The sequence below is a fragment of the Ascaphus truei genome, chromosome 17 (assembly GCF_040206685.1).
Source record: "Ascaphus truei isolate aAscTru1 chromosome 17, aAscTru1.hap1, whole genome shotgun sequence".
NCBI classification, from domain to species: Eukaryota; Metazoa; Chordata; class Amphibia; order Anura; family Ascaphidae; genus Ascaphus; species Ascaphus truei.
In genome coordinates, this window is record NC_134499.1 from 25,415,427 (window position 1) to 25,443,304 (window position 27,878).

The 27,878-nt window shown below is 45.4% G+C and overlaps 1 protein-coding gene across 2 annotated transcripts in view; it reads right to left on the reverse strand.

The window, feature by feature from the left end:
* The window catches only part of RYBP (RING1 and YY1 binding protein), a 48,778-nt gene that overhangs the window by 15,384 nt on the left and 5,516 nt on the right, over positions 1–27,878 (reverse strand). The window contains exons 1-2 of one of the 2 annotated variants that reach the window (XM_075574327.1): positions 25,810–26,066; positions 24,193–24,318 (exon numbers count right to left, since the gene is read on the reverse strand). In XM_075574327.1, the coding sequence (XP_075430442.1) occupies positions 24,193–24,318; positions 25,810–25,841 (158 nt within the window). In that variant the 5' untranslated portion in view covers positions 25,842–26,066. Of the gene's footprint in view, positions 1–24,192; positions 24,319–25,809; positions 26,067–27,878 lie in introns of those variants that run through there. The other variant, XM_075574329.1, reaches the window with a different exon arrangement.

Genomic DNA, 27,878 nt, shown 5'->3' on the forward strand with positions numbered 1-27,878 from the left:
CAAATGCATTGCCGCTGTCGCGTGCGCTTATAGTAAGCGTGACGCAACGGCTTGGTCGCGATCGCTGAAGGCATCTCAATTTGATTTTTCCAGAGACCGCAGCCTGACGTCGGAGCGCTGTCACTATAGGTGTTAAACTAAATCGCAAGTTTCAGCAATAAGAAGGGGTAACGGGGAAATCACATACAACCCTTTTCAAATTGCTGAGGAATTCTCTAAATATTATAATAATTTGCATAATCTCGACTCATCAGGCCCCAACTTTAATAAAACATCCATCGAACAAATAGATGGCTAGCTACAGGCATGCGAACTCCCAAAGCTATCTGCAGAAGAATCGGCAGGTCTTAATGCTAAAATAAATATTACAGAATTAAAAAAGAGGCTATTAAAGGTCTGAAAGGCTCAAAAGCCCCACGCCCGGATGGTTTTTCAAATTTATATTATAAAAAATATTGGGGAATTTTAGCACTATTTCTTTTGAACATGTTTAATAGTTTTCTATCGGGTTCCCAGATCCCCTCGCAAATGTCAAAAGCAAATTTGGTTGTAATACCTAAGGAAGGAAAAGATCCAATGAGTTGTGCAAGTTGAAGGCCAATCTCACTTCTCAATACAGATCTAAAAATATATAGTAAAATCCTAGTGAATAGATTAAACAAATTTGCCCCGTCTAATCCGCAATGACCAGGTAGGTTTTATAAGCAAGTGTCAAGCCTCAGACAACACGTTTAAGATTATTAATATAATTACGTTCAGTTCTCTAAATCCAAAGCGATGCTATTGAGCTTAGATGTCAAAAAGGCGTTCGATAGAATTAAGTGGGATTTTTTAGATAGAACTATACTGGGGTTCGGCTTCTCTGAACTATTTTTAAAAGGGGTCCAGTCCAAGCCTTATACGACACTCCTACAGCCAACCTGAAAATGCCAGGGGAAAAGCTAAATCAAATTAAGATCAGTAATGGTACCAGGCAGGGTTGCCCACTCTCCACTCTAATTTTTGCGCTGACAATCGAGCCGCTTGCGATCAAAATCAGGGAAAACTCTAATATTCAAGGTATCAAGATCGGCCAGGAAAATATGTTAAATTATCTCTATTTGTTGATGATATTATTTTGACAATCTCTAACACTCTGATATCTCTTCCCAACCTACAAGATGAGCTCCCTAGGTTTTGTCTGTGTTCAGGTAATAAAATGAATTCGGCCAAGTCAGCGGCTCTAAATTTAACTATCAGATATTGACGTAAAATTAATCAAATTACATTTCAATTATCACTGGAACAATGTAAAATTGAAATAACTAGGGATTGTTCTTACAAAAAAATATAATTCTCTTTATAAATATAATAACCCAAAGCTTTCCACTAGACTAAAACCAGATCTTTTACCCTTGAACGGTCACCAAATTTCCTGGATAGGCCGTATCATATCATTTAAGATTAATGTCCTCCCGAAGCTGCTCTACTGAACAGACATTACCGGTTGCTATTCCGATAAAATATTTGAGGGATCAGCAGAATAAAATGATGCAGTTTATATGGGGTAACAAACGATCAAGAGTACCGAGATCAGTCATGCTTGCACCTAGGGAAAGAGGAGGTCTAGCGGTCCCTGATATCAGGAAATATTATCTAGCCTCCCACTTGAAACAGATAGTTTTTTGGCACTCAAGAAAACCAATAATCGGTGGGTAGATCTGGAGAATATATTTAATAGCTCTGCATCTCTCCCGGCCGTGGAATAATAGGTCAATAAAGAGTTCCAACACGGATCTTTTCGATTCGGCAGTATTAATATTTTCTTTAAAAAATTTGGCATAAGGTAAAAAACTACCACCAATTATCTTCAACCCCTTCGAGATGTACCCCAATTTTGGATAACCCTGATTATCCATGATGAATACAACAGACGACAGAGAAGCCCAATGCTACATCCAACATGACAAAAATACAAAGTAAAATACTTATATACTCTCTTGAAAAAGGGTCATTTAGTCATTGGGTCATTTGGCCAAAGCATTGTAAGCTTGCGAGCCACGACAAGGCAGACCCTGTTCGCAAGTCCTAACACTACCAGATAAAATACTAATATACCTTTATTAGGATTAAAATTCTCAGCACAGATAGTTTATGTAGATGAGGGGTGGTCAACTCCGGTCCTCAAGGGTCACAAACAGGTTAGGTTTTCAGGATATCCCTGCTTCAGCACAGGTGGCTCAATTTGGCTCAGTCAAAGATAGCCACCTGTGCTGAGCAGGGATGTACTGAAAATCTGCCCTGTTGGTGGCCCTTGAGGACTGGAGTTGACCACCCCTGCAGATGAAAGCAATGCATTAGTTGGGTGCTAAAGTGTGATGAAGAATTCACAGGTCCGGATGCAACTCTTAGGCTGGTTACGTAGTGCGCGCGCGCGGCACTTTTAGTTGGCTGAGGTGAGTCAGCCATTCTATAATGGTGCCGCGCGCACGGCAGGGAGCTTGGAGCAGACCAACGAGGGAGAAGATGAAGAAATGAATGATTTCGCTGTAGTGTGAGTGTGAAAGTTAAATAAATAAAAAAATATTTTTATCACAACTTTTGTTTTTAAATATTATTTCATACATAACACACACACACACACACACACACACACACACACACACACACACACACACACGCGCGCGCGCACACACACACACACACGCGCGCACGGCCGCAAACAGTATAGAACGGCCCTTATATGTGACCGTTATACAAATCGGTGTGAATGGAAAGACATCGATTGGTGTCAAATTCTGTATTCTGGTACTTTTGTGTGCATTTTAATTCAAATTTACATTCATAATGAGTCCTTGTTTTATTTGTAATTGGGAGATTGCAAGTTGCAAACTTAATCAAAGCTGGTGCATGCTTGTTTAAAAACAGTGATTTTATTTTTTCTGCATGCAGTAGAAGCCAATTAAGTAAATCGTACTTGGACAGAAGAAAATAACTAATGGGTTAAGTAAAACTGTAATTTTAAGATGTTGCTAGGGAAATGGTAAAATGTGGAAGCAGTTAAAATATTTTCATGTTTTTGTTTCATCATACATAAAAAAATTTAAATTGCTGTTCTGTTTTGGAGAAACACACACACACACACACACACACACACACACACACACACACACACACACACACACACACACACACACACACACACACACACACACACACACACACACACACACACACACACACACACACACACACACACACACACACACACACACACACACACACACACCATTAAATGTAGTTTTCCCATAGCCGATTTTAGTTTTATAGTACCATCATTCTGCCATCATTACTGCATAATGAAATTGTTTCCAAGTTTTCACCATTGTAGAAGAGTTGAACAGCTCATACCAAATGATCATGGATCTGGGATGAATTATAAAGCCGTTTTTATGAAGTTAGAAGTATTATTTTTCCAAATAAGTAATTCTCCAAAACCACAAACTGTGGTAGGATTGCACAAGAAAATAATGAATGTGAGTTTGGACAGTTTGTTGAAAAGTAGAATTGGGACTAACCACCTTTTTAACCGCTCATTCCCGAGGAAGTAGGAGCAGATTGTCTTGCTTCCTTTTGTTGTGACGCTTGTTAATGTGTCATATCTGTAGTAAATGGCCAACAAATATAATCCTCAAATTATATTTGTAACCCATGTTCCCCCCCCAGTCGCAGATTGGACCTCTAGGGTGTATTGAGGGCGGATTACGTGTATGTTGGTGGTGCATACCTGTGAGGAACAGGAGGGCATGAGTCTCCCGTGTTGGTATTGGGGATAACAGGGACAGGCTTCTGCGGTATATGCCTTCATCTTTAGTGGTGGTGGTGCACCGCCTCCATCTCTGGCGAAAACCTAGGGAATAGGCTGGAATCCTCCCAGAGAAGCCCTGGTCCCAGGGCGAGAGATACCAATCTCACACACAGTCTCTTTTGTATTAAATAGCAATGTCTATTTGTTGTCCTTATAACAGTGATACAGCACACAGCATCAGCAGCAGTTCATGTGCAGCAGTGCTTCCAAATGTACAGGTCTATTCCTCCACTCCTCTCCTCCAGGCTGTACCCTAGCAGGATGGGCTGTTTGGGGCTTCAATACCCCAACCCCCACCTCCAGGATGTACTCTCTGGGTGAGGGTAGATCTCCCCCCTCACCCCCTCAGCAGGGTGAGGGGCATTGGTCCACACCACCACACCGCGCCAGTAGGAGCAAGAACGGAGGAGGAAATCGTGCAGGAGTGTTTCGAGCGGTTGATGCTGGGCAAGTAAATTTGTTTAGTGTGAGTGTCTATTTTTGTGTTTGCTTAAGTGCATCATCCACTGTCTAGTTCATTGTGTCATTGTGTCATATATTGTTTTATACCTTTTAAAGCAACACAACATGTATGCATAGTGTATGCACATGTCTTCACTGTTAACCCATTAAAGACCTTCAATTTATTTTGGTTTGCACACCTCCAATTTGGTCATTTGGGATACGGGGAGAGGAGACACCCACACACCACACCCATCGGGGGACAACTCTGCTGAAACAACAAAACACCATCCATACAGGACATCACCCTCTGAGGGCAAGGACTCACATCAGGCCGTGTGAGTTTTATGTATATTGAGACTCCAGTATATGAGTCTGTATTAACCCACTCCAGTCAGCGTTGAGGGAGAGACACCACACAAGCCCGTGTGAGTCACTGGATCCATATACTCTATGTATTCTGTGATTAGTTAGTGGGAACCTACCATCAATCCTTCCATCGTCCACTCCTCCCTCACCCCACAACTCCCCCTTCCCACCCCCTTCCCCCTCACCCCCCATTCCCCCCATCCCACATGTGGACACGATACACTAAAATTGTGTTTTATTCTCATTTATTCTTCCCTTGATACTTCATCCGGATCCACCATATTCGTGAGGTCCACGAGGTTCGCGCTGACCATCTTCACACCACTATTGCCACGCTGAGAAGGACACGGGATTCCCTTCTCCAAGGTCAAGCAGCAACCACAAAAATCAGCAAAAAGGGCTAGTATATGTTTTTCTATATACTCTTTTGCACCACAAACACAAAACCATATTTGCAATATTTTATTATTTTTATCAGAGTAAGGCGTTACAACAACTTTTTAAGCCACGAAATCTAGGGAGCGCCCCAGTCCAAATATCCTCTAGCTCTACTCAAGGTGCTGAGCGTCTCCTCTCCTGTCTCCTTCAACCTCCCAGACTATCTCCTCCCTCTGCTCCAGCACTCTCTGCTCCCAGGACAGAACTCAACTCAACTAACTGTCACTTACAGGAACAGCCCACTAAATAGACAGCCCCACCCCTCATGATGTCAGCAGGACCTCCCTTCTGGCTCAGGCCTGCACACAGAGTCGGAGGCCTGCCTCCATCACTCAAGGCAGAGCTTGTGCGGGGGAAAAAAAACCATGATAACTACTGGCGGCCTGCCCTTAACAGGACTTACACCAGTAGGAGAAAGCTATATAGCCCCCATTTCTTACCGGGGCTACATATTTAAGAAATGAGCAGGACACTAGTTTAGAAAAGTGCCAATAATGTATTCTTGACCAAGCGATGTTGCCCAAAATGTCGAGTCTCTAAGACGATTTTATTATTTTATTTAGATTGAGAAAAAACGTAGGAAAGGGGATACAGAAAGAGAAAAAGGGGAGTGGGTACCACCACTTTAACATTTGGATCCAAAAATACAAAATTACATAACAGTAGCCACACCATGCATCTTAACTCCACATATTAGGGCTGTAATACAGTGCGTGCGTCAATTATAATTGCCTGTGTTAGCCAGACGTTTGTATACTTGGGAGGCGCGCACGGCCGTGAGCGGTGGCGCGGCAGACCAGAGAAAACTTGGTATAGTGTTGAGATAAGACCCCACTGATAGCTTCTTTTTCTACATAATTGTTCAAATATAGTGCATTTTGGGAAGGACCCCCCAAGGACAATTACCCAAGACAGTGGGAGAACTGTAAAAATCTGAATACCTCAGCTCCCGTGAAAGAGTACCTCTAGCAGAAATCCCAAAAATGTCATATTTTGCCGTTTAGAAGCATATCTCCCACATCTTCTATTCATCATGGATAACAAAACACACAAAACCCCAGCAAGCTCTTTTTGGGAACCCCTGAGCCCCCACAAAATATATATATGTATATAAGTGTCAAAAAGGAGTGCTATTGAGCGTGGCATATGTATACAACAGACGACAGAGAAGCCCAATGCTACATCCAACATACACAGTAAAATACTTATATCTTCTCTTGAAAAATGGTCATTTAGTTTAACCCTTTGGCCAAAGCATTGTAAGCTTGCGAGCCACGACAAGGCAGACCCTGTTCGCAAGTCCTAACACTACCAGATAAAATACTAATATACCTCTGTTAGGATTAAAATTCTCATTTACCTCAATTAGGAGGGAGAAAGACCACACTGGGTCTATATTCAGTAGAATGAAAGGACCCACTAACTTGGGAAGTGGGGAGGGGCGGGCTTAAAACCTGGGAAGAAGGCCATGTGCAAATCTCAAAGTAAAGTAGCTATTGGCGGCATTAAAATTAATATGCACCATGTAACAACATAGAGCCGAGGGAACCAATAGAGAGATACATAGAGAGAAGTCAATAGCTGCAGAAACCCAAATGACCGCTGCAGTAATAAGTTAACTAGCTCAGGCTGGTCACTAAATCTATGCACACACTACTATTAGTTCATCTGTATATCAGCATATTCAATGGTTAGCATAGTTTGGGTGTTAAAATATTAACAATATAGTATTCATAAGGAAAGCAAACTCAATAACCGTCTTGGCTGCATCAACTCCAACAAAACATTATTCCATAAAACAAAGAAAATTAAAGCACTTAGTCAAATATTCATTCCCCCCTTAAATTCCCATTAGAAGTGAAGAAGCTTTGTTGCTGTAACGAGAGGAAACAGCTATTTCTGCCTTGCTGCATAAATCGTTAAAAAAACAAAAAAAAAAAAACCTTCATGTCATTTAATAATGTGCAATCTTGCATTAACCCTATAGTGGCTGTATGTACTGCTGGAGTCTGCAACAGGTTCAGATTATAGGTCATAAGTACACAAAAACAGTTAATATTTGATTTTTGTTTTTTTTTTAAAGCAGGTTTCATTTCTTCATCTAGAGAAGGTGTTAAAGGTTGAGAGAAAATACTGACACTTGTAATACTAGTGTAGACACTTCAAACTGCCTCTGCTATAGTGGTGTCCACCACCAGTGCAGAGAAGAACCTACAAGAGAACAGGGAGGGCGCATATTAACGCTGTTAAACGCAGCTGGAAGCCTTCGATCTCCTCCATACATCTAAAATCCGCTTAAGCACTCCACACAAGATCAGCCTTGAAAGCAGTTGTCAAGAGACGAGTAGACTCTCTAGAACAGGGGTGCGCAAACTGGGGTGTGGCAGATTTTCTGGGGGGGCACGGCGCTTACAGACAAATGCCAGGGGAGCGGTGAAGGCCTCTGGCCCCTACCTTGGCTCAGACTGCGTCTGGCATCACGTTGCCATGGCAACGTGTCAAATGACGCTGTGGCGTCACATGATGTCAGAATGCTGGAGCCAAGGTACGGAGGGGGAATGCGAGCAGGGGGACACAGGGGTGAAAGATTACGCACCAGTGCCAACTCCAGTACTCAAGGGTCACCAACAGGTCAGGTTTTAAGGATATCCCCGATTCAGCACAGGTGGCTCAATTGCTCGGTCAATGACGGATCCATCTGTGCTGAAGCAGTGATATCCTTAAAACGTGACCTGTTGGTGACCCTTGAGGACTGGAGTTGGCGGCACCTGTTCTAGAGCTTCATTACCTAACAGTTCCAAAAAAGATACTATACAGAATAACCAAGGGTGCGCAGCAATGAGGAGGGGACAGGAATGTATTAGCCAGCCCATAAGGTAAAGACAACATACACAATGGATAACATGGTACCCAATTACCTCCACTATCTGTCCTTCTCCTAAACAAGTGTTAAACAGGACTGTCAGTATAGAAAAGCTGACAGTCATTTACACAGTATGCTTTTAATTCAACCCTACCCTTGGAAGGAAAAACGACAATCTATTTCCTTCTGTACTCAACCACATTCCCTAGCAATGCAATACACCGATAGCACGCAAGAGTTATAAATAGTTCTAAACGGTCTTAATTATATTGAATTTAATCGAGTGCAAAATGTGTATAAATATAGCCAACATTACTGCACCCGCTGCCGCGCTCCTGTGGGTGAGATAGTGTGAAAGCCCCCACCCCCCTCTTGTCCAGCTGATTATAAATAACATCAGCTTCTCCCGCTAGTGTGTTGTGTTTGTCCCACTGCAATAACATAGCAATCTAAACGTTGGGGGTGTGGGGAGGTGGCGCGTTACGTGCGTTGGGGGCGTGTGTTGCGGGGGGGAGGCGCACGCGTGTGTTGCGGGGAGGCGCACGCGTGTGTTGCGGGGGGGGGCACGTGTTGCGGGGGGGGCGCATGTGTTGCCGGGAGGGGGGGGGGGCGTGTGTTGCCGAGGGGGGGGCGTGTGTTGCTGGGGGGGGGGGTGTTGCTGGGGGGGTGGGGGGGCGCGTGTGTTGTCGGGGGGGAGGGGGCGCGTGTGTTGCCGGGGGGGAGGGGGCGCGTGTGTTGCCGGGGGATGGGGGCGCGTGTTGCCGGGGGCGCGTGTTTTGCCGGGGGATGGGGGCGCGTATGTTGCCGGGGGGGGGGGGGGGGGCGCATGTGTGTGTGTGTTGCCGGGGGGCGCGTGTGTTGCCGGGGGGGCGCGTGTGTGTGTTGCCGGGGGGCGCGTGTGCGGGAGGGGGGGGTGAGTGTGTGTGCGGGAGGGGGGGTGAGTGCGTTGGGGGTCTCCCTTTCCCATCAATATGGAGACCGCAGTGCACAGCAATACAGAGCAGCACTAAAGGCATGCAGACAATTGTAGCTCATTGTCCTTAAATAAGTCGGATTTTCCTGCATCCTTGCCAGGGTGCGACACTCACTGGTATTCCTCCTGTGACCTTTACCCAACGTTCAGTTACAGGATCTGCTCCTGTTAAGCTGCTCTCCAGTTTATTAGACGGCAAAATGGCTGAGTGGGCAGCTAATCACTGAACGCCTCAGGAATTAACGGGAGAAACAAATCCCACAAACACGAGAAACCTTGCTTTGTGAAGCTACATATACATACAAATAAATAAATATAAACACACGCAAATATACACATCGTATATTTTTTTTAAAAAATATTAAGGGGGGGGAGGGGGGGTGACTGTCGGTTTCCCCTCACACCCCCCTGTTCTGTATGTCAGAGTTTCACTGACAGACATGTAAACTCCTTCCTCTCTCCACCCCTCCCCTCCCCCGCCCATTACAAGTGAAGCTGCACTGGGAGCAGGCATCTTCACAGAGAGCTTCCCCTTCCACCCCACCTTGCTCCCTCCCCCCCCCCCCCCCGCAACACCCCCCCCCCCCCCCCGCCTTAGCAGCGTGTGTGTTCTCTATTTATACACACGGATGTAGCACAGCCTATTGCTCCGCTGGTGGAGTATGCTGCGAAGATACACAGATACAGCGTTTCACAGCAGTAATCCACGTGATATATAATAATGTCTTAACTACCCTTCCTACTGCTACTTTCATGTCTGAAGCGCTTATTCCCATTATGTGCTCTAACACAGGGGCGTGCAAACTGGGGGCGGGTGGGAGATTTTTCTGGGGGGGGGGGGGGGGGCGCGGGCGGATGCAGAGGCCCTGCGCTCTTCCCCAAGGCTTTCAAATTAAATGCCGGGGGATCGCTTGAGGCCTCTGCAACCTCAACTTACCGTGATTCAGCCGGCGTCAGGAAGCGTCTCCATGGCAACGCGGCGCCAAGGACGCCGAGGGGTCATGCGGCATGATGTCACAAGCGCATTGCCATAGCAACGCAACGTCACTTGACGCCGCACTAAGCGAGGGGGGGGGGGGGGGGGCGGGGGTGCGAGCACCGGGGGACACAAGGCAGGAGGGCAAGGAGCAAAAGTTTGCGCACCCCTGCTCTAACACAGAATGAGAATAAGTGCTTCAGACATGAAAGTAACAATAGGAAAGGGAGTCCCTGCCCCGGAGTGGTAAGTGGGGAGAACTTACAGAGACAGGAGGAGGGTGTTCTGGTAAGTGCGTCTGCAAGGGGTCAAGGTCAGTGCATCTGAGATGCATAGTATCAGATATTGTATATATATATATATATATATATATATATATATATATATATATATATATATATATATATATATATATATATATAAAATCTACTCGCCGAACAAAAAAATTTACTCGCCACCTAGTACCACACGTGTGCTGCTTGGGCCAATAGGAGCTCGCCACGATGTTAAATCCACTCGCCCGGGGCGTGCAAATGTATTGGTTTGTCGAACTGTGTGTGTGTGTGTGTGTGTGTGTGTGTGTGTGTGTGTGTGTGTGTGTGTGTGTGTGTGTGTGTATATATGTATATATATATATATATATATATATATATATATATATATATATATATATATATATATATATATATCTATATCAAACTTTTCAGTTCGCACCCTCCCCCTCCTCACCTGCTCTCGGGCTCCACGCGTCGCCATTTGACGCTGCGTTGTCATGGTGACGCGTCACTGAAAAGCCAGCTGAGAGCAGTTAAGGGAAGTTGAGGAGGCATTTAATTTACATTCCTGGGGGAAGAGTGTGGGGGCGCTGCGACCCCGCCCCCCCCCCAGTTTGCGCACCCCTGATAGACAATAGATATGTATCTGTGTATATCATATATGGAACGTAGAAAAACCTGCACATGTGCAAGAAACAAGTTGAATTGTTCTGACACCATCATTTACACGCAGTCATTTTTCATTTGAAGAATCCCCGATCAGTGCCAACCTACCCTTTCATTACCCATCCCACTTAATACCCACAATCTCACCACAGTTCACTTGTTCAGCCTGCACTGACTAGGAGCCGCACAGAGACGGGTGTGAGGATTACTGGGATTCCGAATGCTTATTTTTCCCTGCTGGCTAAACGCAGAACACTTGGCAGTGTGCCTGACCCAGAGCACGTGTGGAATTGTTAGCCTAACGCACTGTGTCATCCGGAGAGGCTGACGAGAGCCGAGATAGACGCTGCCTGCTTAGCAACAGCCCTGTAGCTTCCAAAACGTATAGCTACTAAAGTTTCAGCGCCGTTTGCAGGGGAATACAAGCCTGGGCTGTGCCAATTCAGCAGGGAGGAGATGCAGTGAAAGTTTACAGTGATGAAAATTTGATGAGCATAATTAAATGTATTCTTTTAAATGCTTTACAGAAACTGGCAGTTCACTAGAATTTTACTGAAGCTGGGTATCCGTCATGTGTCAAACATTTTCTTTGTGCAATACATTTAAAAACCTATAAGCACCAGAAAAAGCGATGCTATAGTAACATTGTGGTGTGCTGAGAGCCATAGGGGTAAACGATGGCTCAATGGGTATTGTATTCAATTGATGCTTTAACGAGGGATGTGGTAAACTCCAACAGTGGTGCCAACTCCATTCCTCAAGACATCAAGACATCCCAGCAGGTCAAGTTTTAAGGATATCCCAGCTTCAGCACAGGTGGCTTGAGCCACCTGCGCTGAAGCTGGGGTATCCTTAAAACCCGACCTGTTGTGGGGTCTTGAAGATTGCAGTTGAGCACCCCTGGCCTACACTTGAATTTGTGCAAGGCAATGCTCTCCTTAATTGATGGAATGCGCCAGGACACTAATTTCTGTCCCGCGCAGTCTCTACTTAACGCAGCGTCCGCCAACCAGCTGCTTCCAAATAATCATTAAACAAAAGTTCAAAGTAACCGCACGACTGGAATGGGCCCAAATATGCGCAAATCGCGCTGGTTATTAGATTAGAAAAACAGACCCTACATTTCAGGGGGGGGGGGGTACAACCGCGCTTCGTCATGTCTTTAAATGTGTCCCACAATCTCCTTTATACACATATATTATCTAATTAATAAATCAAAAACGAGATGTGGAGCAAAGTGATTACATAATACAAACATCCTGATCTCAATTACACTCACATAGCCAGTCCTGCGATTAAACCTTTGTATATTATTTCCCTTAAGATCATAGAAAGACATAAGATAATTATAGATCAATATATTTAAACCCTTCAATAACAGTAAAATCTTAATACCAATTTCAAATATTTGGACACCATCCTTGTCGTGCTGCTACTTTTGTTAGCATGAGCCTACATGTGGAACAGGTTAGGGAAGTTCAACCGCCTTTATCCACATGCCAGCACCATCTATTCTAAAACTGGATAATTATAAATGTAACCACAAGAACCAAATCTGGTTTGTTCCTTCTCATATGAAGTTATAATTCATTGTTTTGGATAGCTACGATCAGGTGCCATATTTTGACTTGATCACGTGTGACATTATTAGTGGGTTCTTAAGCACCACTCACGGTGGGGGCATCGCTACGTGCACGTTCCAGACTCTTCTATGCTACCTTATTGAAGGTAGCATAGTACTGGCGGTGATGTAGCGCGTCGACGCTGCTGCAGTTTGGAGAGACAAGTAAATTTGTCTTTCCAGGCTGCAGTCGCATTACATCAGCGTCACGTGAGCTGGTTCAGCCAATGAGGGCGAACCAGCTCCGTGACGCGTCCGCCATGCCCCCGCCACTCCTTCCGAATCTCCTGCAGTCAAGTGCACAGATCGCTGTGGCTGCAGGAGTGCGCGCCTGCCCCTTTACCATGAGTGCGACCTTAGAAAAAAATACAAGGGCAATGTTATGTTAGGAATTGGTGTCCCTTAAAACCTCATCATTTATACCCTGGAAGAAAGCCCAAAGGGGATATCGCAGACATCACTGGAATCAACCAGGTACAGGATAAATATCATTTTTGGAGAAAGTACAATTATAGACAGATACTCCCCATTTGGGCTACACTTTGTGCATTTTTTTCTACCTGCGATGAAACCTCACATCCCATTTTATCCCTCACGTTTTTCATATTTAGAATACCGTTGTGTTAATCCCACAATATGTTACATTCGTTTACTGCATTAAGCACCAACACCTCTGCTAGGAGGCCATCACCTGAACCCAATACCCTTCCAATGAAGCTGTACCCCCCACATTCTCCCGAGTACTCTATCCGCTAAGAGCACGACCTCTCTGAACAAAAACACCTTCATTCTTCACCACATTTTACCCTTGATATATTTTCTTCCGGGTTGTACATGCTGAATTCCTACATCCCGATCCAGTTAAAACAACATAGTTTAGATCAGGTGTGGCCAACTCCAGTCCTCAAGGGCCACCAACAGATCAGGTTAAGGATATCCTTGCTTCAGCACAGGTGGCTCAATCAATGACTGCATCACCTGTGCTGAAGCAGGGATATCCTTAACACCTGACCTGTTGGTGGCCCTTGAGGACTCGAGTTGGCCCTGGTTTAGATGGTAGCTTTCAAAGACTAGTTTGCAAATTTAAAAAAAAAAAAAAAGTCTGAGATTTTAAGGCAGCAAATATCTTTGCTTTTCCAGCATGAATAAAACAGACTAACCTTCCAGTCCAGCAACGATTTCTGTCCAGTCTATTCCCTCTATATGATCCTCAGCACATTTTGCACCACTAATTAAACGCTGCACCAGCGCTGCTCCGTGTAATATTCAGGTGCACTGAATCAGATTTGTCTGGAACAAACAGGTCAGCTCTGTCTGCTGTTGGTAAAGTCTGACGACTCCCATTCGGTGTAGCAGCCTATAAAAAGGTCTTTTACCCACAGTTCCTTTGAGATTAAACAATTATGTACATAAAAGCTTTTCCTTCCACTGGAACAGAAATGTTGGAACCGCAAGACATTTTCTTTCTGTATATGAGTCATTTGTTCTGACACACACACACACACACACACACACACACACACACACACACACACACACACACACACACACACACACACACACACACACACACACACACACACACACACACACACACACACACACACACACACACACACACACACACACACACACACACACACACACACACACACATTTTTTCAGTTGTATTGAAGAGGCTTAATAAATTATAAAGCCGTCACCACTAAATTGAAAAGCGTTTTCAGGAAACAATTATATCTAAAATAAACTTGCCACTCAGAGTATTGTTCATATAACATCAATCCATGTGCTACAATCTCAAAGCCTGGACAATAGATATTGCAGTTTGATAGCAGGTGTGTCCTACCACAAAATGCACCACAGCTCACGCACACACACACAAACATTATGGACATCTATGGGGCCGGCCCCAGTCACTGCCTGCGCACGCCTGCAGGAAGCGCGATGAGCAACCACCTTTGCCAAAAGACAGGAAATGTGTCTTTTGGTGCGGTGGCGGCCAAGCGTTTGTCAAGTCACGGCGGCGATTCAGCCAAAGAGGGCGAACCAGCCACGTGACGTCGTGGCCGTGCCCCCGCCATGGCCGTGCCCCCGCCACTCCCCCCTCCCTCGGTCGCGATCTCCTGACGCTGAAACTGGTGCACGTGCCCCCAGGCGCTCCAACGAGCGCATGTACGCAGTGACTAAGTAGCCCAAGTACTTGACATGCACTTCATTGTATGGCAGGCCGTTCAACTGGTGCCCGCGAGCATTATGTGGCCCTCGGCCTCTGCTAATCTCATACTAGTGTTTTACAGACGAGACAGACACTCACAGGAAGGACAGACAGACACGGCTATCACTTAAATTGTAAGCTCTCAGGGGCATGGATTTCCTTTCCTGTCTGATTTTGTTTGTTGCACATCTTGTAATATTTCCTGTACTGTACGGTCGCTTCTGTAAAGTGCGAGTACATTGTAGGCAATATATAAATAAAGAAACAGACATAATACAGAAATAATCATTTTAAAGTATTATTTTAGATGCATTTAGCCTGTGGCTCTTCCACTAAACATTTCCTGGTCTGGCCCCTTTGGAGAACTAGTTGTATATGGGAGAACTAGTTGTACAGTATATGGGATAACTTATCACAGGACGATAACTGCATCTTTGTGAATCCAGCAAAACACCAAAAAATTGCACAAACCTCGTATGTTACAATTCATTTTTCAATTTTTGCGTTTAACAGTTTCTTATTTTTGTTCATAAAATACAACCCATTTTAAGCATTTAACAGATTTCCCAAATTGACAACAAAAACTACAACAGCTGCAAGAAACAAACAAAAAATTTAATTTGAAAATGCAACTAATACACACTTTAGATATATAGATACCTATATACGTGTGTGTGTGTGTGTGTGTGTGTGTGTGTGTGTGTGTGTGTGTGTGTGTGTGTGTGTGTGTGTGTGTGTGTGTGTGTGTGTGTGTGTGTGTGTGTGTGTGTGTGTGTGTGTGTGTGAGTGTGTGTGTGTGTGTGTGTGTGAAAGTACACCCTCTTTGAATTCTATGGTTTTACATATCAGGACATAATAACAATCATCTGTTCCTTAGCAGGTCTTGAAATTAGGTAAATACAACCTCAGATGAACAACAACAACAACACATGACATATTACACTGTGTCATGATTTATTTAACAAAAATAAAGCCAAAATGGAGAAGCCATGTGTGAAAAACTAAGTATGCCTTATGATTCAATAGCTTGTAGAACCACCTTTAGTAGCAATAACTTAACAATCATTTTCTGCATGACTTTAATCAGTCTCACATCGTTGTGGAGGAATTTTGGCCCACTTCTTTACAACGTTGCTTCAGTTCAATGAGGTTTGTGGGCATTTGTTTATGCACAGCTCTCTTAAGGTCCAGCCACAGCATTTCAATTTCAATCGGGTTGAGGTCTGGACTTTGACTGGGCCATTGAAACACCTTGATTCTTTTCTTTTTCAGCCATTCTGTTGTAGATTTGCTGGTGTGCTTGGGATCATTGTAATGTTGCATGACCCAATTTCGGCCAAGCTTTAGCTGTCGGACAGGTGGCCTCACATTTGACTCTAGAATACTTTGGTATACAGAGGAGTTCATGGTCGACTCAATGACTGCAAGGTTACCAGGTCCTGTGGCTGCAAAACAAGCCTAAATCATCACCCCTTTACCACCGTGCTTGACAGTTGGTATGAGGCGTTTGTGCTGATATGCTGTGTTTGCTTTTCGTCAAACGCGGCGCTGTGTATTATAGCCAAACACCTCCACTTTGGTCTCATCTGTGCAACGGACATTGTTCCAGAAGTCTTGAGGTTTGTTCAGATGCAACTTTGCAAACCTAAGCCGTGCTGCCATGTTCTTTTTAGAGAGAAGATGTTTTCTCCTGGCAACCCTTCCAAACAAACAATACTTGTTCAGTCTTTTTCTAATTGTACTGTCATGAACTTTAACATTTAACATGCTAACTGAGGCCTGTAGAGTCTGAGATGTAACTCTTGTTTTTTTTTTTTTGCAATTTAGCTGAGCATTGCACGGTCTGACCTTGGGGTGAATTTGCTGGGACGTCAACTCCTGGGGAAGATTGGCAACTGTCTTGAATGTTTTCCACTTTTGAATAATCTTTCTCACTGTAGAATGATGGTCTTTAAATTGTTTGGAAATGGCCTTATAACCCTTCCCAGATTGATGGGCAGCAACAATTGCTTCTCTAAGATCATTGCTGATCTCTTTCCTCCTTGGTCTTTGTGTTAACACATGGGGGCGCAAACTTTTCCCCTGCGCCTCCCTGCCGGCGGTCCCCTCACTCCCGCGCCCCCCCTAACCCCGACTTACATGCGCTCCGGCGTCATGATGTCACGTTGCCATAGCAACGTGACGTCACATGACCTCACGGCATCATTTTGCCGCCTCGTTGCCATGGCAACGCAGGAAGGAAGCCGCCGGAGCCAAGGTAAGTAAGGTTTACAGAGGCCCTGCAGCTCCCCTGACACTTAATTTAAGTGCCTTCGGGAAGCGCGCGGGGCCTCTGTAAACCCCGCGCCCCCCGCCGGCAGTCTCGCGCACCCCCTGGGGGTCGCGCCCCCCAGTTTGCGCACCGCTGTGTTAACACACACCTGAATGCTCCAGACCAGCAAACTGCTAAAACTTTGGCTTTTATAGAGGTGGTCACACTTGCTGATGATCAATTAATCAAGGGCATTTTATTAGCAGTACCTGTCTGCTTCCTAACATCTTAATTCCTATGGAAGCAGTAAGGGTGTAATTAGTTTCTCACACATAGCTTCTCCATTTTTGGTTTATTTTTGTTAAATAAATCATGACAGTGTAATAGGTCATGTGTTGTTGTTCATCTGAGGTTGTATTTACCTAATTTTAAGACCTGCTGAGGAACAGATGATTGTTATTATGTCCTGATAAGGAAAACCATAGAATTGAAAGAAGGTGTACTTTCTTTTTCACACCACTGTATGTGACCAGTACGTTGAAATCATGTCAATCATAATAATATAGATATGAAGGTATCCCAATAGCACAATGTCCCAAGATCATTACGTTAATGTTTATATTAAACAAAATGTATTGTTATTTTGCGAGTATACGATTCAAGTGAAAGTTAAACAGCTGTAAATACACAATGGTAAATCTACTTTGTTCTAGCAAAGTAAAATGATAATGAACTTTATGATCATTAAGAATGCAATAAAAAGCTCTAAAGCATAACAAGTTAGGGACATTTAAACACACAAACACCACCTATAGCTTTATATTGATAAAACAATTTAAGTTTCCCAAGTCATGTATCAATTTTAGTTTTATTTAGATTGAATATCACAAAATAGAAAATCCAATATACGGTATATGGTCGTGTGCAAACATTTCCTCAGAGAATTGTGAAATCAGATGTACCCTTATAATTGCCCCCTAAGAATATGCATGTATGTATGTTTATTTTGCACTTCGTGATACTTCCTATATATATTTTTTTTTAAATCACAGTGCCCGAGTAGTAGAGACAAATCCAAGAAAAACATAAAAATTATGTTTCCAGAGTCGGAGTGGCACACCAGGGATCCGGTGGAACCTGGGGGCCTGGCATTGAGTGAGCCGCTCTCCATGGGGCAGAGGGAGTGGAGACTTTGCGGGTGCAGATCTGAGCTTTTTCCATGCCCCACCCCCCAATGCCACCCGCACCCCCACCCATGCGCCATCTGCACACTCCACCCTTCCGATGTGCCATCCACTCGCTCTACCCTCCGTGCCACCTGCTCACTCCCCAGTGCGTCACCCACTCCCTCTACCCTCCCCAGTGTCAGTCTTTTCTTCCCCCGTTAAGCCCCCGTAGTGGGCCCCTACAATTGACTTCCTCCTGTGGGCTCTTCATTCCCCAGGCCGACACTGCATGTTTCTAATTAGTCTCCATACAAGAAATGTGAGCAATCTGTGGATCTCTATACACAAGTAAGGGCAAAACCAAACAGACAAAGTTTTATGGGAACATTCAGCATTGTGATGTCTTTACGTCACACACTGATCAAAAAGTCTGCCAATCAATCAATTACAGTCTGCGTATGAAAAACAGCAATGTGAAAATGCAGAGCACCATTAAAAAGTCCTACACAAACATCAACATAAAAGAAGAAGAAAAGTTAACCCCTAAATTGCTACTGTAAGTATACAATCAAAACGAGCACAAGCCTTCCCATCTTCCATAGGACGCAATCATTTCTAAGGCCTCAGACATGCTTACCGCTGGCGTGCTGATGCGCGCTGAGGCTCAGGGAAAGCGGGTGCTTTCCCTGGCCTTGCGGTTGCTTGTCCTGCTCGCCGTAAGGGGGTGGGCCTGGGGCGGGCACGTCACTGGCCAGGGGCGGGCACGTCACAAGCCGGGGGCGGGCACGTCACTGGCCGGGGGCAGGCACGTCACTGGCCGGGGGCGGGCCAGTGACGTCACGGAGCTGGTTCGCCCTCATTCGGCGAACCACTCACGTGACCTGCCTGTCGCGCCGGCAAGCGGGGGAATTTAAAATTTCCCTAGGACCTGCGCTTCCGCATGCGCTTCCGCAAGCGCGCGGAAGCGCAGGTGAGCCCCTACTAAAGCCACTCTGTATGCGGCTGTAGGGGCTCAGTGCTGAGCGGAAGCACGCGTCAGCGCGCTTCCGCCAGCAAGCAGGCAACATGGCCGAGGCCTTATGCTGACAAAACGCATTACAATTACAGGAACTTATCTGGGAATATAAACTGGATACAAAAAAAGTTACGTCTGACGAAACCATAAAAAGTGTTCAAAGATCACATCCACCCAAATGGTTATAAAGCAAAATGGTTGTACAATACAATATACTGCTGCACTGTGTTTCAATAACACATCGTTCTGAGCAAAACCCAACTCCTGTCACATTATTCGCATTGTAAAAAAAGGGCACTTACTAGTAACATGCAATAACCATATGTGCAGGCAGCATTTGCCATCACATTTATTATTGCTTGGCAACTGGTGGCTTCGCCAGCGGGCCTCAACCACTTGCTATCCCTCTCTTTCGGTGCAAAGGGACCATGCGGTCCTCCCATTCACGCAACTTAAAAACAGTACAGCCCATTCCTCTCCTGCACTGATACATACAGTACTGCTCGCTCCTCTCCTGCACCGATACATACAGTACTGCCCGCTCCTCTCCTGTGCTGATAAATACTGTACTGCCCGCTCCTCTCCTGTGCTGATAAATACAGTACTGCCCGCTCCTCTCCTGCGCTGATACATACAGTACTGCCCGCTCCTCATGTGCTGATACATACAGTACTGCCCGCTCCTCTCCTGCGCTCATACATACAGTACTGGCCGCTCCTCTCCTGTGCTGATAAATACAGTACTGCCCGCTCCTCTCCTGCGCTGATAAATACAGTACCGCCCGCTCCTCTCCTGCGCTGATACATACAGTACTGCCCGCTCCTGCGCTCATACATACAGTACTGCCCGCTCCTCTCCTGCGCTCATACATACAGTACTGCCCGCTCCTCTCCTGTGCTGATACATACAGTACTGCCCGCTCCTCTCCTGTGCTGATACATACAGTACTGCCCGCTCCTCTCCTGTGCTGATACATATAGTACTGCCTGCTCCTCTCCTGCGCTGATACATACAGTACTGCCTGCTCCTCCCCTGCGCTGATACATACAGTACTGCCCGCTCCTCTCCTGCACTGATACATACAGTACTGCCTGCTCCTCTCCTGCGCTGATACATACAGTACTGCCCGCTCCTCTCCTGTGCTGATACATACAGTACTGCCCGCTCCTCTCCTGCACTGATACATACAGTACTGCCCGCTCCTCTCCTGCGCTGATACATACAGTACTGCCCGCTCCTCTCCTGCGCTGATACATACAGTACTGCCCGCTCCTCTCCTGTGCTGATAAATACAGTACTAGTCAACAGCGCAGGAAATAGTCAACAGCGCAGGAGGGGAGGAGCGGAACAGGATTCACCAGCGGGGAGAAGCTCCAACGTCCCATATATGTGCGCAATGTGCAGCCCTCGAGGGTTTAAGGGCAGCACATGCGACCCATGCCATATATCACGTTGCATACCACTGCCATGTATGTTAAAAGGATAACATTAAAAACAGATTTAGAAACTAAATAAATAACTATCAAATATCTACAAGCAATGGAAGAGGGGGGGGGGGGAATGAGAGGTTGATTTACTTCACTTAGATTGTAAGCTCTTCGGGGCAGGGACGCCTTTTCCTATTGTTTTGTCTGAAGCGCTTATTCACATTGTATTATAATATGCACGTGTATTGTAAAGCGCTATGTACCTGGATAGCACTATATGAATAAAGACATACATACTTTATAGCAGCACAAATACAGTATTAAGGAAAACACTGCTTTAGTTCATTGGGGATACTCATACAAGGCAGCATTATCAAGTTTCAAACAGCTGTAAAAATTGAAAACATACTGGGGTCGCTAGGAATCGGGGACAGAAACCTCCTCCTAGTCTAGCATCTATTTTTCATCTGGCACGTGAAAAAAACATGCAAAAAGTCCTTTGGGATAGAAAACATGGTGTTGGGGAGGAAAGAAAGATATGCGGGAGGGGGGGAGAGGAGAGAGAAGGGGGAGAGAGAGAAGGGGGAGAGAGAGAAGGGGGAGAGGAGAGAGAGAAGGGGGAGAGGAGAGAGAGAAGGGGGAGGAGAGAGAGAAGGGGGAGGAGAGAGAGAAGGGGGGAGGAGAGAGAGAAGGGGGGAGGAGAGAGAGAAGGGGGAGGAGAGAGAGAAGGGGGAGGAGAGAGAGAAGGGGGGAGGAGAGAGAGAAGGGGGGAGGAGAGAGAGAAGGGGGGAGGAGAGAGAGTGAGAGGGACAGGGTGGGGAAGAGTAATACAGTGGGAGAGTGAAAGGGAGTTTAGGAAAAGAAGAGTGGGGGATAGGGTAAGGGGAGTAAGAGAGAAATGGGGGGGGCATGTAAGAGAGATGCAGATTAGAAATGTATGTACATTAAGCGGCACCCCCCAGCCAAAATAATTGCTCACTCGACTTACAGTGCTATTAAAACTGAAAGCATGTAAAGCAGGAGTGGCCAACTCTAGTCATCAAGAGACAGGCATTCTACTGAGCCACATGTGCTGAAGCAGGGATATCCCCAAAACCTGGCCTGTTGATGGCCCTTGAGGACTGGAGTTAGCCACCCCGGATGTAAAGGATGTTCTTGTTATCCAACAACAACTTCTTCTCTGTCATTATCTACACAGCGCCAATGTACTCTGCAGCGCAATACAGTGCAATTCTTACTGGATAACACGGAACTCCTCATTCAAGGAAAGAAAAGTAAGAACTGACAGGTACAACTAAACAGTTTGAACGCTTACAGCTTCTTGAAATCCATTAAACTATTACCAACTAGTCACCAATAAGAGCACTACAAGGGTACTAGGTCTTCAAACTTTTATTTGCAGAGCTCCATAAGTTATATTCCCAGGCCTTCTGCAGCAAACACTTGACTGTTGACATTTATTAATGATCATATTTACAATATTTCACATTTTGTTTTTACTATATTTAAGTTTGTTTACAATGACACATGAAAGCCCTTTAACACTAAATCCAACATCACCTAGAAACCAAACAAAAAAGGTTTCAAGGTCTGGACTGATATGAAAATGATTTATAGATCAATTTTCCTCGTATTTCTGGCTTCTTAATGGCGGTCATCAGAGAAATATTTATGACTGGCCCCAGAATGTGAAGCCTCCAGTCTTGAGAAGTTCTATGACTTCGGGAATAGGGTTACCTACATTAATATTGGTTTGAAGATTTTAAATATGTAAGAATCCACCTTTGACTAAGTTCTTTGATGCAGGCCTTCTACTCTCTCACTTTTTTGCATTTATGTGTGGAAACATATCCTTTCCGACACTTTCCACCAAAAACTAAAAAGCAATTGTTGTGACTTCTATATAAATACAACTGAAATACGTGATTTTGATTTTTCTCCCACAAAATTGTGACTGTAAATATGCGTAGATAGAAATTTCTGCTAATTTTGTACTACAGCCATAAAAAACTAATTCAGGACAAAATGGCATTAAATGATCTATCATGCATTCAATAATTTAACAATACTGAGGGGGTAATTTTATACACACCGAAATGGCTGTTCTCAGCTGAAAATACCCTCTAGATGCCAATGGGGATTTTTTACCCGAAAATAGACCAAATGGCTGTTTTGGAGTATATAGAATTTACCAAATCACTTATACTTTTCAGGACCAGTTTTCTTTGAGGTTTTTTTTTGCCTGCATCAATTACATGGACAAAAAAACACACTCAAATGCTTCACTGCAATCATTCTTGGCCCTTTAACGACAGCTTTACATTAATGATGAATCATCTATTTTGTATTCTTCGATGTAAATTCCTACTTTGAGGTCAAAATCACGTCACATCCGCCTGCTGAATCTTCCATGTCAAATTGAAACTGCAGTGTTCCACCAAAAGTTATAATGAATGAGTTTCAAACACTCAAATGTTGGTGCAGGAGAGTTCTAAGTGATACTCAGCAAATATTCCATCGCAACACGGTTTATATTATCAAGTACTATGGAAGGATTCTATGGCCATAGATGATCAAATATTGTCCTAAATAACGTTTGCACTTATTCCAACACAGACAAGTGTATGCATCAGCATAGTATATATTTTGAATATTCTGTTTCCAACCATGGCTTCAGAAGACCTCTCTCCCACTGGTGAACATATTTTCAACAAACCACTGCAATGGGGTCCTTATTAGAATATGTCATTACAAAACTGCAGCAAACGTAATATTCAAGATGAGTTCCCACATCGACATTAGAATATTTACGTGTGAAGTCACAATATTTTATACAGTTCCAAGTTACAATAGGTTTAATCAAGAATCTCTCAATATGTTCCTGTGCCACATAGAGGAAAGTATTCCATTTTTACATAACTATATATTTAATTGGATATCTTGGTCAACTCCAACACCAAGATGGAGTTTCTCTCAAAAGTTGACCTGGTAACAACATACTTGCAGCATTATGCTTCAACGCAACAGGTTGCAGGCAATATTGAAGAAATAAGAAGCTGCAATGGCAGTAAAAGTCTCAATTCTTCTTTACACAAAGCATTAGCAACAAATCTAGACATTTTTCCAAACATGTTTTTAAATAACCAGTAAAATGCCCAAACAACTAAATGGGGAAAAAGGGAGAATAACAAAGCTATAAAATCGCAGTAAAAACATTGCTATTCCATGAGATCTTATTTTAACACTCCACACATGACATCAATTCAACTTTCTGCCCCCGTCCCCCCCCCCCCCCCTTTACTCCTTAAAAGACACCTCTCACATTTCATGCTTCACTGCAGGACTAATGCAGCATTAATGATCAACTTCCATGTTATAAGCATCAAAATACCACATATTTCTACAAAACACTCAGATTTTTCCCAGTCTTCTTTTCCCAGAGTATACGCCTGTGCTCAAAACAAGTTGTCAAAGCATTATCAGTTGGGGGAAAAGACACATCTTTAACGTAATATAAAACAGGAGAAAGAAAAAATGAGAGAGAGGGGATAGAAACACCCCAAGGAGGGTGCAGTCAACAAGTGCTTCTTTTAACATTTCCCGATCCCAGACTCCAAAGGCAGCCAATGGGAAAGACACAAATTACCTGGTGGATGTCCCTTTCCTGACGTCGCAGATGCTGCATTTGAAGGCTTCAGCGCTGTTTTTGAAGGTGCATACGCTACAGTCCCAGTAGCTTTCGTCGGCTGAAGGTTTAGCTTGCCTTTTTGGCCTGTACCAAACAGACATATATACAGGCCTGTCAAATATCAATCATTTGGATTCTCTCATTCCTCACACTTCAGCGACACCTCATTTACTGATATGGGAAATACTGCTGTCTCAAAATGTGGAGGGCTGCAGAAGTCCCTAATTTAACTTGAACCTTCATCTCAATGTATGTGTGCACATTTACATAGCCAAAAATAGATACACAAGCACATTGCATATATAGGTAAATACACAGGGATAGGTTACCAGATCTGTAGCAACAGGGAGGGATTGAGGGGTGCTGCTCCTTGAAATGTTTTGCTACCCGTCAAATTAACCACTACAGTCCTGCAGGGGTTAAGATGAGTGCATAACGCAACCATGCATGATAATGTCTAAGGAAAGCTAAACTGACCCAGCTAACCCTCTGCCATGCGAACTGCCCTCCCACTAACTACCCTATGACAGTGCCCCAGTTAGTGGGTTTAATAGACACACACACACACACACAGCAGCAGCATCCCTGGCAAAGAGAGGAATTTGTCACCCTCCCCTGTGACATGTCGCCCTGACTAACACCCCTCCTACCTCCCAACTCTACCCATGCCACCATTAACCCCTTTCAGGACTTTGCGCCACGCTCCTGGGAGGCCCCTGTGCCACCAATGGGGGTTATAAGCAGGCATTAAAAAAAAAAAAGCAACACCCCACAGCCCCAAAAATACACAGAAAAAAAAAGACAAATAACCCCCAACCTTACCCCAAAGATACAAGATGACACGGCCTCCCCTTCACTAGTAACCCTCCTCAATTACATAACAACCCACATTACAAAGAAAAGCTGCAGAGGGCTGGGACTGGGGCTGATCTAGTTATAATGCAAGGGGCAGCTCCGGCGTTTGTCTCCTCTCACCCTCTCACCCTACCCTGCTTTTTGTGGTAAATATTCTCTTTGTCTGAGGCTGTGCAGGGAGTGAGAGTGTGTGAGAGAGTATGTGTGTTATGTATCTGAGAGAGGATCAGCCGCCATAGCTCTGCTCGCCCCTGGCACCTTCCTCCCCAGCACACACAGGGATACACATCTATATACAGTATCTGTATATATACACAGTATGTTAAAGTAGCTATATCATATGGGGTGACCGGGGGGGGGGGGTGCATAGCAGACCCCAACTTACAAGGACATGGGGGGAGGGGGGGACATGTCTAGTTGTAGACATTTAATGGGGGTATTAATAACCCTGGCACCCCCCTCCCCAACACATATAGGGATTTATACAGAATATACACCACACACATTGATATATATATAAACACATTAATATATGTGCACATTTATTTATATATATATATATTAAAGTAGCAATATAAATAGGGTGAGGGATGGGGGGCTGGCACTGCAGACCCCAAGTTACACAGACAAGGAGAGGCGCGTTATGTCTACATCTGTATACATGTAATGAGGCAAGGGGGTATAAATAACCCTAGCACCCCCCGGCATGCCTTACTGTACCTGGTCGGGCTCTTCTTGTCACCCATAGTCATGAATGTAAAATCCACGCCTGCTTCACCCTCCCCCCCCACCTTTTTTCTGTAATCCTACGTGCACCTCCCAGCAGAGAATAAAGGATGTTATAGGGAGGGGGGGCAGATACACGGGGGAAGGGATATTAATGTGTATATATAATGTATATATATATATATATATATGATATAGTGATGGGAGGTGGGTTATCTCCGTCCTGTCCGCCGCCGCTCCGCTGCCAGACTGCTGCACACACACAGCAGGGACGGAAGGAGGGGCGGGGCCCGGCCACGGTGACGTCACGAAGGGACTCAGCCAATCAGAGGCCGCAGGGGCTTTAAAAGTCCAGGATTTGGGAAGGGAAACTGGTCTCGGTTAAGGCCACCGCCTTATATATAAAATATATTTAAAAAAATATATATATGTATATGTAATTATGGATTTCAGGCAAAAGGTGACATGGTGTGCTCATTTGCATGTCATTTCCCAGATTCCCTTGCTGCAGTGGAATCACTGTATGCTAGGTAAGGGGAGTGCAAACTTTTCCTGCTGCACACCCTATCTGGCCTGCTCCGGATTCGTCTCGCCCCACCCCACCTGCCGCCTTGTCAGATGACACTCCGGGGTCACGTGACGTCAGGTCACGTGACCAGCGGCGTCATTTGACGCCTATGACGTTACGTCACATTACCCCGCGGCATTATTTGATGCCGCGTTGCCATGGAGACGCACCACAGCTTCTGAATCTCTGTAAGTTTTCCTGTTGCAGAGGCCTCACATGATCCCCAGGAATTTAATTTAAATGCCTGGGGGAAGAGCGCGAGACTTCTGCAACCGCCCACGCCACCCCCAGACAAATCTCCTTGCCCCCCAGTTTGTGCAGTCCTGTGCTAGGTGATAATGGTGAAAGGCAGGGTTGCAGACCCGCGTGCGGACGCCTGCACGCGGGAGGGGGCGTGCGTTGCGCAAGTAATCAGTTCAAACTGATTTCTTGGTGCGACAGGCCGCTCACGTGAGCGGTTCGCCCAATGAGGGCGAACCAGCTCTGTGATATCACTGGCACGCCCCTAGACACACCCACGGTGCTCGTACCATGGCCGAAAAACGCACCCGCTTCAAACGGGTGATGTCACGGCCGCGCACGCCTCCGCACGGGCGAAGGCACCATGGCCTAAGACGTGAATGTGCTCACAAGTGGTCTTTCTATTCTCTCTCTCACTCTCTCTCTCTCTCTCATATGTGTGTGTTTATTGTTATTGTTGTTGAGAAAGGGGGGAGAGAGGTGATGGGGGGGATGTGGAGGAGAGATGGGTGGGTTGGTGGAGGAGAGATGGGTGGTGGAGAGATGGGTGGGTTGGTGGAGGAGAGATGGGTGGTGGAGAGATGGGTGGGTGGTGGAGAGGTGGGTGGATGGGTGGTGGAGGAGAAATGGGTGGGTGGTGGAGGAGAGGTGGGTTGGGTGGGTTTGGAGGACAGGTGGGTTGGGTGGGTGTGGAGGAGAGATGGGTGGGTTGGGTGGGTGTGGAGGAGAGATGGGTGGGTGTGGAGGAGAGATGGGTGGGTTGGGTGGGTGTGTAGGAGAGATGGGTGGGTTTGGTGGGTGTGTAGGAGAGATGGGTGGGTTGGGTGGGTGTGTAGGAGAGATGGGTGGGTTGGGTGGGTGTGTAGGAGAGATGGGTGGGTTGGTTGGTTTGTGTAGGAGAGGTGGGTTGGGTGGGTGTGTAGGAGAGATGGGTGGGTTGGGTGGGTGTGTAGGAGAGATGGGTGGGTTGGGTGGGTTGGGTGGGTGTGTAGGAGAGGTGGGTTGGGTGGGTGTGTAGGAGAGATGGGTGGGTTGGGTGGGTGTGTAGGAGAGATGGGTGGGTTGGGTGGGTGTGTAGGAGAGATGGCTGGGTGGGTAGGTGTGGAGGGGAGATTGTGGAGGAGAGATGGGTGGGATGGGTTGGTGTGAAGGAGAGATGGGTGGATGGGTGTGAAGGAGAGATGGGTGGATGGGTGTGGAGGAGAGATGGGTGGGTGTGGAGGAGAGATGGGTGGGTGGATGTGTAGGAGAGATG